Source organism: Castor canadensis, chromosome 1, assembly GCF_047511655.1.
Source record: "Castor canadensis chromosome 1, mCasCan1.hap1v2, whole genome shotgun sequence".
In the NCBI taxonomy this organism is placed as follows: Eukaryota; Metazoa; Chordata; class Mammalia; order Rodentia; family Castoridae; genus Castor; species Castor canadensis.
The window spans coordinates 50,611,792-50,626,683 of NC_133386.1; the positions used below are offsets into that span (position 1 = coordinate 50,611,792).

The window sequence follows — 14,892 nt, forward strand, 5'->3', positions numbered from 1 at the left end:
ACCTGTACGATATTCTTCCAAAGTTTGAGCCAATCTTTAAAATTGAAATTTCACATAAAAATCCAAATTTCCATTATTTTTCTTCAAAAGTGGTTAAGATCTTGCAGCACAAGACCTTCATTTCCTGAAGACTAAAGTCCGGTAACAATTGATTGGAGTCCAAAAGCAGTTACCTCTTAGAAGTGGCCTGCAGTCCTGTCTCTGTAGCAGGTCCTCTGCTGGAACCTTTGGGAAAAGTTGAAAAAGGCATTTCTTCCTCCAGGCAGAGGCAGCCCCACCCAGAGTGCAGAGGGTGGCATGCCAAGGAAGGCTGGATAGATTTCAGTCTCTACTCTCTAACTCAACTGGGCTCCCTTGTTAAAGGCCCAGTATGACCATAGGCACTGGCTCTGTCCCCACAATAAAGGCAAGTAGGTGCCTGGTTTCTGTAGGTACACATACTAAAATGTCCAGAAGAATGGCAGTTTGGGCTCAACTCTGTTTATTTTTGGTGCTTTCAGCTTCACCATCTGCTCTGTCTCCAGAATAGCTTCGTTCAGTACCAAGATGGTGGCCAGAAGTTAAGAGGCTGCCTGATGCCTCTTCATTTACCCAAAGGCAGAGATAATGCCTTTCCATGACCTGGAAACAAGAGTCTGAGCTATGATCCAATCAAAAACCCCCAAACCAATCACTTTTGGCTAGGGGGAATGCTCAGCATGAATTGGTAACAATTCATTATGGCAAGACAGAAGTGTAACAGATGGCAACACCTCTACCTCTCAGCAGCGCCCTACTGATACATCTCATGGCAGGCATTTAGCAAATCTGGCCCCACCCATCATATGGAAGCTGTGCACACCAGTCCCTTGAATTACCAACAATGTTCATATGCTCCTACAATGTTCAGATACTCCTACAACGGAGCATGGTGGCACACACCTGTAATCCCAGCACTTGAGAATTTGAGGCAAGAGAATCATGAGTTCAAGGCCAGCCTGAGCTACATAACAAGACCCTGATTCAAAGACAGCAACAATAACAAAGTTGGTCTTATTAGGAATATGGGAATGGTTCCATAGTATAATGATGAGCACTCTGGACTCTGAATCCAGGAATATGGAAGAGTAGGAATGGACTTTGGGTGAGCTATCTACAAATATCCACTACATCTTTCTTCTATGTAGTAAAAAAGTTTTTTTTTAATAGATTGACAACTATGTATGCTAAATATTTAACATGTTTAACTCCATTCAGATGTGCTCCTGGTTACTATGGAAACCCCTTACTCAATGGAAGCACCTGTAAGAAATGTGACTGCAGTGGCAATTCAGATCCCAACCTGATATTTGAAGATTGTGATGAAGTCACAGGCCAGTGTAGAAATTGCTTAAGAAACACCACAGGATTCAAGTGTGAACGCTGTGCTCCTGGCTACTACGGCGACGCCAGGACAGCCAAGAACTGCGCAGGTACAGGACCACACATCCTGGGCCAGAGGGCTGGCCAGCATGCCCTCTGTCAATAATGAATTTAGATGAGGAATTTTTCTTGGAGAAATACGCAAGTGTACACTGGTTACTTTTCCAGGAAATCCCAACTTCATCAAGGCTGGAAGTTTTACCAAGGCTACCAATGTAGCTTACCTCATTGGTAGAATGAACCAAAAGACACTAACACAAGGGAATTTTTTCTTATCATCTTAAGAAATTGTAATTTTGATCAAAGAAACCAGATCTTGATGAATTACCTATCACTGACCAGAGAATTGAATGAAATTTTGCATGGTCCAAGTCAGTTTTCTTATTCTGGAAGCTGTGTCTCCTCTTTCTGTTATGTCTTATAAAACTGACATTTCAGTAAGTAGATTAGCAAACCAAGTACAGTTTAATCACACCCACCCTTTACATTTCCTCAAATTGTCAGAGTAAGTATTCCAAGAGTCATAAGAGAAATCTTCCTGTCTAGACTTCAGGAAGATTTAGACTGAAATGTATACGTTATTCATGATTTCCCCCATCCACTTGCTGCATAGAGGGAAGCTCTTTAAAAGTGAAGTTAGATGGCTTTCACCTAGAGTCACAAGGGCTGGGACTGAGTAGTTCTGACTTGTAATGACTTTGAGACCTGTGCACATGTGATCTGCATGAGCTACAGTGAAAATAGACATGACTACAAGAAAGCGCTATACTTAGAGGCACAACACCAAGAATGACAGCAGGAAGAAGGGCCCACTGTGTCCACTCAGACTAGAGAAAGAGGAGTCTTCAGAAATCACACTGAGCCGGACACCGGTGGCTCACACATATAATCCTAGCTACCCAGAAGGCAGAGATCAGGAGGATCACAGTTCGAAGCCAGCTGGGCAAATAGTTTGAGAGATCCTATCTCAAAAAACCCTTCACAAAATAGAGTTGGTGGAGTGGCTCAAGGTGAAGGCCCTGAGTTCAAGCCCCAGTACTGCAAAAAAAAAAAAAAAAAAAAGAAATCACACTGACAAGTCCTGAAAGGTTGATGTCCTTATTCTCGAAACACCTACTAAACTTATGTTTCTACAACAAAGACACAGATCACAGTTAGAAGAGAAACTCATGTGGAAAGCAATAAAGCATGATCTACCTTAATGGTTTAATAAGTCTGAATTTTGTGGAACTGTTACTACATTACAGAACTGAAATGTAATAAATGGATGTTCCCCTTGGAGCTACATTTTTATGACTTTTCCGTAAAGGCAGTTAAGAGGTTGGGGAAATTCACAATTCTTTTGCAGCTCACTGCTGGTGAGATGGTTTAAGAATTCTTCTTTAAATATTATAAATTAGTTTCCACACAAAAACACTGGAGGGGCTCAGTGGGAGAGGCCCTGGGTTGCACCCAAGTTTCCCTTCACTCAAAGAAAACTCCATAGAAAATGAACAATCTCATAAGACTGAGTATTTGTTTTTGTTTTTTTTTTCAAAAGGCACTATCGAAAATCATCAATAAATGAGTGATGGACCCTCAGGCCTGTTAAATTCATATAAATATGTTCCTAATTCTTTCTTTGGCACTATTCCTAACCATCCCACTGATAACTCTCTTTAGGAGATTTAGAGTCCGTCTTGCCAAGGGTCAAGCTCCTGAGAGCCAAGAATTGCCCCTGGGCCTCTTCACCCACTCTTCTCATACCTGCAGTGACCAACCTTGCAGCTGGATTAAACTGGAGACTTCATCCATGATGAAAGCATGGCTTTTAATTTCCAGTTGAATGCTGAGCTCTGTGGCCATTTCATACCTTATGAAACTTACCAGAATCTTTTTAGGGATAAAGTATTGCATAGTCATGTCAGAAATCCCAAGAGCTGGGATTCAAAGATGGGAATTCTAGAAAATTCAGATTTAATTTTGCCTCAGTGTCACCTTTAAACATCTTATTTACTATGACCCCCCCCCACCATATAATGAATATATCTTAATAAAAATTTTTTATAATAAAATAATAAAGAAACATCTCATTTGCCTTAACTGAACTGGGTAAGGAGCATAATCACTACATCGTAGATTTCACACAGTCTTAAGGATGAATTTCGTTCTTAAGGAAGGATTTCACACTGATAGCCAGAATTTCTAGAAACTGTGAAAATACTGCCCTATTTTAAACATGAAGAGATGAGTCCCTAATCTTGTTTTTGTTTCCCGCAGTGTGCAGCTGCGGGGGAGGCCCATGTGACAGCATAACCGGAGAATGCTTGGAAGAAGGTTTTGAACTCCCTACAGGCATGGACTGCCCAACCATAAGTAAAAATAACAGTACATGATTGACTAACCCACTATCTCTAATGAGCTGCAGGTGTGGGATTAAGAAGAGCTGTGTGATCGATCTCTCTCTCTCTCTCTCTCTCTCTCTCTCTCTCTCTCTCTCTCCTCTCTCTCTTTCTCTCTGTCTCTCTTCCTTCGGTCCCACCCCTGGTTTTAACCCTGTCTGCACCTCAACCTAATGGTCCCTGCACAAAGCTACCTGATGGTCCACTTGATTCAAATCAGACATTAGACAACTGATGTTTTCGTAGCTCTGCTTTAGAAAACTTTCTTATCAGGCCTTCACTTTCAGCATCTTGCTCAATGGGTAAGGGCAAAGTCAGCAGCACAGCTCCCAGGGGCAGCTTCTGTTTCTGCACTGTCTCTCCCGGCCTCCATACGATCTGATACTTAGATGGTGGCTTACGGCACCTGCCATAACTGACACACCAAGAGACTTAAGTGGCTTTTCCCAAGTCACTCCAAATCTGAGGCAGCACCAGAAATAAAATATTAGATATTACCAAATGGAGCTGCCTTCTTCCTTTCCTGGATTGCTCTGTGAATCCTCTTCAAATCATGAGCAGTTTTACTAGAAGCAAAGCTTTTGTTTTAAAGACTATTTTCACCATAGACATCTCCTCTCCCAAACAAAAGTATATTAGCAGTCCCTCTGGACAAAAGAGATGAATATTAGCAGTCCATTACATAGAAGAGGGCCAAGATGTGAGGCACAAGCAGGGCAAAGTTTGCACAATGGTAGCTAGATGGTCCCCTGGCCAACTAGTGCTCATCTAGGTGCTCATTTAAGGACACCTCGCCCTAAGCATCTCCCCCAACAGCCTGATGTACTGGTTGGGAACTCATTACCTGAGAGAGCTTGTTAGTAATACCATGTTAACCTTCAAATAACAAATTAACATATTAACAGCCATTAACCCTGCAGACTGGGCTTACCAGCTCTCCAAGAGCACAACCTGAGAGAAAGGGCTTGGAAACTGGCAAGTTGTAAAGGTGGGGGTAAGGGGTGAGGGCCACTGGGTCCCAGGGCTGATCACAGTGATCAGAGGAACTTAAGATGAGGAGCAATGAGAAACTGGTCCATGCTTCCCTCTCCCCCCAGATTCTGCCTGAACTTTGACACCTCAGAGATCAGGGCACATTATTCACAGTGATGCCCTGTAGACCAACTCCCGGTGAAGTGCTCATCTCACAGAAGATGGGAGAGCCCTCCCTAGGTGAGGCAAGGCAGGTGCTAGCACCTGAATGCTGAGAAAAGCTAAGAGGGAAGGAAAGGTGCCTGGCCAATAGCTTGTTTCACTAGCTGCTACCAAGCAATAGACCAAGCCTGAAAACAAGAGAATCATCCCAGGGGGCTTCCCCACCACTAAGGAAAAATGGGCAGGGACTCAGGAGAAGCCCACGCATCCCAATGCTTCCTTTATCAACTCAGCAGTTAGTGTTCGTGTTGATCTTCCCTTGTCGCCTGCTTTTCATTATGCCTAAAGTGGGAATAGTGCCTGGTGTGCAGTTTGGCTGGTGGAAGGACCAGTCTGTGGCCCAGAGCTGTTCCTCAGGAAATAAAAATAAACATAGTTTAACCAAGGAACTGCACATTCATAATCTACTTAAAGCAACAAGCTTCTAGGCTGACTTTTGGTTCTGGAGAAATGACACGCCTTTTTCACCTCCAGGCTGTGACAAGTGCATCTGGGACCTGACCGATGACCTGCGGTTAGCAGCACTGTCCATCGAGGAAAGCAAATCCGGGCTGCTGAGCGTGTCATCGGGCGCTGCTGCACATAGACACGTGAATGAAATGAACTCCACCATCTACCTCCTCAAAGTATGCAGGAGTGTTGTATCTTAGGCTGTGTTTTCACTCTGGTTTCACAGGGTCACTCCTAGCAACTTCTTTTGGTGTCTGAGCCCAATGCTGTATTAAAGGTTGTTGGTCTTGTAAGTCTAACATATGTAATAAAGTTTCATAGGAAATTAGGAAAAGTTGATTATAACCACGAGCTTCAGGCCCATTCAGGAGCTGCCATCTGTAAAAGAGGTTATTTGGAAAATGAAATGACTAAAAGACTAGTATCTATGTATGAAACTATTAAGTGAAGAGGTATCCTCCTATTTCCTATGTGAAACCATACATTAGTTATTCAAGTCATTTCCACAAATCTACCATTACAGCTTAGCTTCAATTTGCACAATTTGAGGAATTTCTCTAGAAACCTTCTTCTTTCTCTTTTTCTCTCCCCAACCTTTCCTTCTCACTTATACATGTTCTCTCTCATTTTTCCAAACTGTTAATACACACACACACACACACACACACACACACACACACACACGATCTGTTTCCCTCATAGCTCTATCAAATAAGCAAGTTAAAGACAGAGTATTTTAAAAAATAGCAGACTAAGACAGTCCTTTTATTTCCCTTTTTATTCATATATTCACATGTGCATATTGTTTGGGTCATTTCTCCCCCCTGTCCCCCCATCACCTCCCTCCCCCCATCCCCTCCCTCCCCCCCACCCCCTCCCTTGCCCCCCACCCCTTGCTTCCAGGCAGAACCTGTTCTGCCCTTTTCTCTAATTTTGTTAAAGAGAAGGCGTAGCAATAATAAGAAAGACATAGTGTTTTTGCTAGTTGAGCTAAGGATACCTACAAAGAGAGATTCCTAGCATTGCTTCCATGCATAAGTGTATTACAACCCGAATTGATTCATCTCTACCTGTCCTCTTCACTACTTCCAGGTCACCTTCCCATATTGACCTCTGTCACTTTAAAGTTACCGTATTATCTCCTCTGCAGTGGGGACATCAAACACTTTCAAGTTTTGGGTTTCCTACCTATCCCCATTCCTCCCATATGTGCCCTCCCCTTAGCGTGTGACCCAAGTCCAACAAATTGCTGCATTTGCCCTAGATCTAAAGTCAGCATATGAGGAAGGGTGGTCTTCTGAGCCTGGCTAACCTCACTCAGTGTGATGTTCTCCAGTTCCATCCATTTACTTGAAAAATGATAAGATTTCATTCTTCTTCATGGCTGAGTAAAACTCCATTGTGTATAAATATCACATTTTCTTAATCCATTCATCAGTAGTGGGGTATCTTGGTTGTTTCCATAACTTGGCTATTGTGAATAGTGCTGCATTATAAACATGGGTGTGCAGGTGTCTCTGGAGTAACCTGAGTCACATTCCTTTGGGTATATCCCTAAGAGTGGGATTGCTGGATCATATGGCAGATCTATGTTTAGATTTTTAAGAAGCCTCCATACTGTTTTCCAGAGTGGTTGCACTAGCTTCCATTCCCACCAACAGTGTATGAGGGTTCCTTTTTCCCCACATCCTCGCCAACACCTGTTGGTGGTGGTGTTTTTGATGATAGCTATTCTAACAGGGGTGAGGTGGAATCCTAGTGTGGTTTTGATTTGCATTTCCTTTATGGCCAGAGATAATGAGCATTTTATCATGTGTTTTTGGCCATTTGAATTTCTTCTTTTGAAAAAGTTCTGTTTGGTTCAGTTGCCCATTTCTTTATTGGTTCATTGATTTTGGGGGAGTTTAGGTTTTTGAGCTCCCTGTATATTCTGGTTATCTGTCCTTTGTCTGATGCATAGCTGGTAAATGTTTTCTCCCACTCTGTGGGTGGTCTCTTCAGTTTAGAGACCATTTCTTTTGTTGTACAGAAGCTTTTTAATTTTATGTAGTCCCATATGTCCATCTTTTCTCTTAGTTGCTGAGCTGCTGGGGTTCTATTGAGGAAGTCCTTGCCTATACCTACTGCTTCCAGAGTATTCTCTGCTCTTTCCTTCAGAGTTTTGGGTCTAATATTAAGGTCCTTGATCCATTTTGAGTTGATACTAGTACAGGGTGATAAACATGGATCTAGTTTCAGTTTTTTGCAGGCAGATAACCACTTTTCCCGGCACCATTTGTTGAAGAGGCTGTATTTTCTCCATCGTATATCTTTGGCACCTTTGTCAAAAATAAGGTGGACATGTCTGTGTGGATTCATATCCGGGTCCTCTATTCTGTTCCACTGGTCTTCATGTCTGTTTTTGTGCCAGTACCATGCTGTTTTTATTGTTATTGCTTTGTAATATAGTTTGAAGTCAGGTATTGTGATACCTCCAAAAATGTTCTTTTTGCTGAGTATTACCTTGGCTATTTTAGGTCTCTTCTGTTTGCAAATGAACTTCAAGGTAGATTTTTCAATCTCTGTGATGAATGTCATTGGGATTTTGATGGGAATTACATTAAACATGTAGATTGTTTTTGGTAATATAGCCATTTTTACTATGTTGATTCTACCAATCCATGAGCACAGGAGATCTTTCCACCTTCGGTAGTCTTCCTCGATCTTTCTTGAGAGATTTGTAGTTCTCCTTGTAGAGATCATTTACATCCTTTGTTAAATTTACTCCTAGGTATTTGATGTTTTTTTAGGCTATTGTAAATGAAATTGTTTCCATATATTCCTTCTCAGTTTGTTTGTTATTGGTGTATAGAAAAGATAATGATTTTTGTAAGTTGATTTTGTATCCTGCTGCCTTGCTATAGCTGTTTATGGTGTCTAGGAGTTTTTTGATAAAGTTTTTGGGTCTTTAAGCTATAGGATCATGTCGTCTGCAAATAGGGATATTTTGACAGTTCCTTTACCAATTTGTATTCCTTTTATTTCTTCTTCTTGCCTAAGTTCTCTGGCTAGGAATTCTAGGACTTTGTTGAATAGAAGTGAGGATAGTGGGCATCTTTGTCTCATTCCTGATTTTAGGGGAAATGTTTTCAATTTTTCTCCATTAAGGATATGTTGGCTATAAGTTTTAAGGCAGTCTTTATATTACTGAAATTTTAAGAGGCTCCTCTCCTATGTTATGGACTTCTATCACAACCAATAGATATTTTTACAAACAATATAGTTTTCTGAAAAAAAAAATCAGCACACCATTTTTCCTTTGTTAGCCAAGTTAAACCTTAAATAAAATTGTTTGTTTCATAGCTAAGCTCTGACACTTGCTGTGTGACCATGGGTAGGTTATTTGACCTTTTTATTCTTCAGTGTTGTCATCTAGAAATGAGGACATTATTGCACCTGTTTCATGGGTTGTTGAGAGAATTCAATGAATTGAGAAATATAAACCAAATAGAACAGCACAGGGCACAGTAAATGCTCATTACTTTTTGGAGGCACAAATGATATCCACAGCAACCAACCAAAAACATGCAGTGTAAACCAAAACAAACATCATAAAATTGTACTGCTGGATGGAATCTTAGTGACCATTCTATTCCAAATTTAGGAATTGCTGTTGTTCAAACTACCCTGCTTGAACACATGATGGCACTAATTCTCAAGGAAGTCACTCAGACACAGGCCAACCCATGGCACTCAACTTCTCCTTCCTCAAAATGGGTTATCACTATAGCTGACAGGAAGTCAATGCCAAGATTGAAGGACTTAATCCAAAGTAGCCAAGGAACAGCTACAATTAAACTAACTTTCTCAAAAATGCAAAAGAAGGGGGCAAGTGGGCTAAAATAAAGACAGCTGCTCTCTTTATACCAAAAGGAGGAAAGTGAGTTTCTAAAGTTCATTTTCATTGATCCTCATGGGTTGATCCATTCCTCTAAACCCTGACCAGATTGAAATTTTAAAGCTCAGTCACCCAGCACCATCACTAGCCTATATTATGCCTTTGTATCAATTGAAGAAGGTGTCCTTTCTCCATGACTAGCCCAGCCCCAGGCCAGCATGCCTTTGTATCAATTGAAGAAGGTGTCCTTTCTCCATGACTAGCCCAGCCCCAGGCCAGCATCTGTGAACTACTGAGTGTAGTTCACAGACTTTCAGCCCCAGGAGCCTTGGTTCCCTGCTATGAACTCCCTCTTCATAGCAGCCTGTGGACCCACTATTGAGAACAGAGGTCACACTCTATCTCTAATCCTCCTATATTTAAAGGGTTTTGTATATAGTTTTTAAAACCTGGTATACATATCTACTGATAATTTCTAAAATACTTTTTTCCCACAGACAAAATTATTAGAAAGAGAAAACCAGTATGTTCTAAGGAAGATACAAATCAACAGTGCTGAGAATACAATGAAAAGCCTTCTGTCTGATATGGAAGAATTAGCTGGAAAGGTATGTGTTCAGTTTCTGGGCCTGCCTTCAAAGCAGGAGTTTACCTGGTGTGATCCTGGCTAGCCACAAATGGCTAAGGGTTAACACAGCTGAGAAAAAATATAGTAACTCATGTGCCTTAAAACAAATCAAGAGCAGATCCATGGAGAAAGTTAACATATGACATCTCTGATAATCTCTTCCCATTTTGATAGTTTCTGTTGAGAAACTATACTTACAGGGAACTTTCCCTGTATTTGCTACTGGTTAATACAATCCATATATTTTTACAATTAGGGTAGTTATTCAGCTGTTTGTCTTAGCATTTTGTGAGTAAGAGCTATAGTACATCCAGAAATATATTTTATCATGTAGAATATAAACTTTAAATGTTTGCTAAAGGATGCATTAAACACTAAAAGGGAAAAAAAGGAATTGTGCTAAGAAGCAATTTTGCAAGTTGTCAAAAACAAAGTTACTTTTAACCCTCACTTTACACCATAGACTAAAATAAATCCCAGACAGATTAAAAAGTGGATTATAAATCTCAACTCCATAAAAAATAGAGCTAAATAATCATTAAACCTCCAAAGGAATTAACAACACATTTATGTATGGTATAAAGTATTACAATAAAAAGAGATAATGGTTTGACAAGACAAAAGTTCAAATAACCAGGTAAACAACTAAATAAACAAAAAGTCAAACACACTGAGAAAAACGTTGAGGGAAACAAGACTCATGAAATTTCCCATAGATGAACAAGAAAAACATTGAAATATGAGCAGAATCAATATGAGAGACTACTTAATACACTCCCCACGAGACTAGTGGACAAATATCCATCCTTACTCCACTTTACTCAAAAAATACAAGCTAAGTCACGAGGCACGATATTTATTGCATTACAATGTTTAACACCTTGGCTGTCCTGGCACACACCTGTAAGGCAGGAGGATCAAGATTTCAAGGCCAGCCTGTTTAACACTTTTTCTCTTCATAAAGCTCCACCAGTTCTGGCCCATGAACTCTGGAGCTGCTGCCTTTGGACTCCGGTGTTTAGCACCATAAACTGTCAAAACTCTTGTCAAGACAATTTTTATTTTCTATGAAAAATAGGACTGGAGGTGTAGCTTATTGATAGAGCATTTGCCTGGCATGCAAGATCCAGTCCCCAGCATGGCAAAAAAAAAAAAAAATTAATAAAATAAATAAAGTTAAACTAACTCTGGCATTCTCTTTTGACCTTAGAACTCCTAAACTTTAACAAGATTATACTTCTAAAGATGTAAATTACTCTAATTGCACCCTTGGAAGATTCACATACTTTAAAATACATATGAAAATTATCCCTAGTTCTCGTGCAATAGCACATATTAACAACCGCTAGCATTAAAGAGCAGTGAAATCTCTTAAGTTTCAAGGGAAATGCCAAGAAAGAAATCTTTGTGAAAGCTCATTGTTAATTCATTTGGATGTCATGGTTGGACCTTGTCAAAAGTATCTCAATTCTTGAGGAAATGTTTTCATGCAGATTAGCTCCTCCCACAATTCAGACAGAGTTACTGGCCCTTTTGTTGTAAAGTTTTCCTGCTTCTAATATAAGTTAAATGCAGGCTTTCGTGGGCAGGAAATAATGCAAACTTGAAAGTGACTCCCAGTAGAAAAGGTTCCTGGACAACAAGAACAGACCACCAAAGTGGGAGGCTGGTGATAAAACTGCTAGAACTTTCACCCAGCTGTTTTCATCAGTTCTTATTGAAAATAACATGTGACTATATAACAGTCCTGGTGGCACAAGAGCCTGCTGAAACATTTCAAACAAATGCCCAGAGCTGGTCCTAATGATTTCTCAAGCACCCTCCAAGCCCTTAGTTTAGAAAAGCCTATGATTGATTCTCAGAAGGATTTAAGGAACGTTTTGCCTTAGATATCCTTCTGTCAAGAAAGTAACTAGTATTTGGCATTAAGTAGAGTGAGGGATTTCATTGTATGTTTCCACATTGACCAAAGTCACATTGGTGTTGCCTCTTGAGTTTGACAAGTAATACCTCTGTTTGTGAATTATGTGTTGCATGAGTCACCTTATGACCCAAATCTCACAAATTATATTCACTGGTTTTGTGCCAATGTCCATATCCAAGACCTTCAATCCCCGATTTGAAAAATAGTAGAGGCCTTTTCTCCCACCGATGAATCTGTGATCACAGTCAGTCTCCAAAAGGTCTCCCTGTTGATCACATTGATAATAAAATACCATGACCGTGTTAAGATTCCACTCTCCTATGTTTCCAAAGCCACCATGCTCAAGTCAGAGTGGTGATGGGCTACAAGCAGAGGTGGGGATGGTAGCTCTTTCACAATCTCAGTGCTGCTCTTCACTGTCTGGGTCTTGGGGGTCCACTTCAGAGCCTGTATTTACAGAGCCCAGACTTCAAGAGTGGCTTATAGAATGCTATACCATCCCCTCTGCTTCTCCCTCTCCTCCATCTCTGTTATCCTCCTTGCTCCATCAGCCACAGCAAAAACTCCCTTATATCAACTTGAGCAAACACACAATGTATTTCTCTCTGAAAGAGAAATACATCAAAGTATCTTAGTCTCCTCACTGATCCTGCCGAAAATACAAGGTGAAAAGAAATATATAAGCTGGGTGTGGTAATGCATATCTATAATCCCAGCTATGCAGGAGGCTAAGGTAGAAGGATCTCAGCCCAAAGCTGGCCCCTGAAAAACTTGAGACCCTATCAGAAAAATAAACTAAAGCAAAAAATGACTGAGGGGTGTGGCCCAAGTGGGAAAGCACTTTCCTAGCAAGTGCAAAGCCCTGAGTCCAATGCCACTACCACCAAAAAGGAGGATAAAGGAGGTGGGGAAGAAAGAGAAGAAGAACAAGGAGGAGCAAGAAGAAGAGGAGAAAAGAAGAGTGAAAAGGAGAAGAAGATGAAGGAGAAGAAGAGTTTCTATTCCAAAGGCATTACTTGGCTTGCTTATTACTTATGCCTTGTATGTAACAGTTACTGTGCTAAAATAACTATGACACACCATTTAGTAATAGAGGCCTCGTATAGGCTAAAGGAGAGAAATAGTGAATTCTCTCATTAGGGAAATCTTCCCAAAGAAGATGAGTATTGTCCTTTGTATTGAGAATAACTAGGAGTTTGTCAAGAACTTTCAAGCAAGGGAAGAGTGGATGTGAACATTCTGTGGTTTTGGTGCTAGAAGAATTGATCTTGAAGAAAATTAATTGCTAAGGAAAGTAGTAGTATATAATGCTGACGATGTCAGTGGCAAGATCATGAAGAATCGTGCCACATGCCAGGAACATCCGGATTGCATCCTGTGGACTTTGGAAGTCAATGAAGTGTTCACCCAGAACAGCCAATCAGATGTGCAGAAACATCCTATGCAGTGTGGATAAAGACTCCAGGATGGGGCACAATAGGGAGACTGCCACAATAGGCTTGGACAAAGGAGTGGTTGGTTGCTGTCTTGCCTTCGCTTGAAAAGCATTTATAGCGAACAGGGATGGACCAAAACTGTGGAAGTGGGGAAAAGGAAGAGAAGCCAGAAGGACAAGTAGAATAAAATAGACTTGAGGACCACTTAGAGGTTGGGAGGAACAACGAAGAAAGCTCTATCTTAGAGACACAGATGACTAAGACTAAAAATGCAGACTGGATTGCTCTGGATATTTTAAGAGTGAGGTATCTGCATATGCCCAGAGGCAGTTAGAGATTGGTCTGCAGCTCAGAAGACAGATCAGGAACAGAAAGATAGTTGGGAGTCATGTTAAAGGGAGATAAGCCACTGAAATAGACATTGCCACTCAGATTCTGAAATAGCCCCTCAGCATTCCTACTACTGTTCCCATTTATACTTGTATCCCAGAGTAATTAATCCCAGTTTAAACAATAAAATCTTGGTCATCCTATGTATTGGTTGTCATCTCACTTAATCTGCCTGATGTTCTGTAAATTAATAAGTACAGTACCCTGTATGGACTGTATTAGTCCAAAAGCCTTGCCACTTTTTTTGTATCAAATAAGTTTAAGGAAAATTCACTATTGAGGTGAGTAAAGTTAATCCTTTGAGATGTAAACCAACAACAAATTTATAGTTGTTGGGGGTAATTTTTTAACTTTAGCTTTTTAAAGCAAAAAACAACTGTTTTACCATCATTATTTTCCTTCCATAAGCAAAGTTACAGAAAAAAAAATGCAGACAAGATATTACCATGTACTGCATTGTTCAGTAATTTTACAATTTAAAGTAATTAATGTTCTCCTTTGCTATAAACTGGCTCTTATTTGATATTCATTTATTTATGTATGTATAGATCTCTATCCATCCACCTCATATCTCACAGCGCCCTCTGGCGCTTATCAGAAAGAAGAGGTTTTCTCTAGCTGTGGCATCCTCTAGCTATTTTAACCAATTCAGTTTCTGCATCAAAAATCAGTTTAATGACCTGGTGCTGGTGGCTCACGCCTGTAATCCTAACTACTTGGGAGGCTGAAATCGGGAGGTTTGTAGCTTGAAGATAGCTGAGGCAAATAGTTCTTGAGAACCCATCTCCAAAATAACCAGAGCAAAATGGACTGGAGGTGTGGCTCACGTAGAGCACCTGCTTTGTCAGCTGGAAACCCGGAGCTCTGAGCCCAAGTCCCACACAAAAAAATAAAATAATGACAGAAATAACAGTGTATCTTTCCCGTGAAGGATGAAGTCTGAGTAAAAAATGAATCTTGTGCTTTATAAGCATAACTGTATTTAAACATCATCAAATATGAACGTGTTAAAAAATTTTTAAGCATACCATATTTGGGGTCCATATTTGTTTATTTATTTATTGTGCAGTACAGGGGTTTGAATCTTAGGTTTGTTAGACAGGTGCTCTGCCACGTGAGCCATACCCTCAGCCTTATTTTGTTTTAGTTATTGTTTCAGATAGGGTCTTACATTTATGCCCAGGCAGCCTGGACCACAACCCTCCCATTTC

The 14,892-nt window shown here is 40.5% G+C and overlaps 1 protein-coding gene across 5 annotated transcripts in view; it reads left to right on the forward strand.

The window, feature by feature from the left end:
• Lama4 (laminin subunit alpha 4) overlaps positions 1 to 14,892 on the forward strand; it is a 156,514-nt gene that overhangs the window by 76,936 nt on the left and 64,686 nt on the right. For 4 of the 5 annotated variants that reach the window (XM_074076240.1, XM_074076232.1, XM_074076233.1 and 1 more), the window contains 4 exons: positions 1,237 to 1,451; positions 3,661 to 3,756; positions 5,451 to 5,602; positions 9,801 to 9,911. In XM_074076240.1, the coding sequence (XP_073932341.1) occupies positions 1,237 to 1,451; positions 3,661 to 3,756; positions 5,451 to 5,602; positions 9,801 to 9,911 (574 nt within the window). Of the gene's footprint in view, positions 1 to 1,236; positions 1,452 to 3,660; positions 3,757 to 5,444; positions 5,603 to 9,800; positions 9,912 to 14,892 lie in introns of all 5 variants that reach the window. The other variant, XM_074076245.1, reaches the window with a different exon arrangement.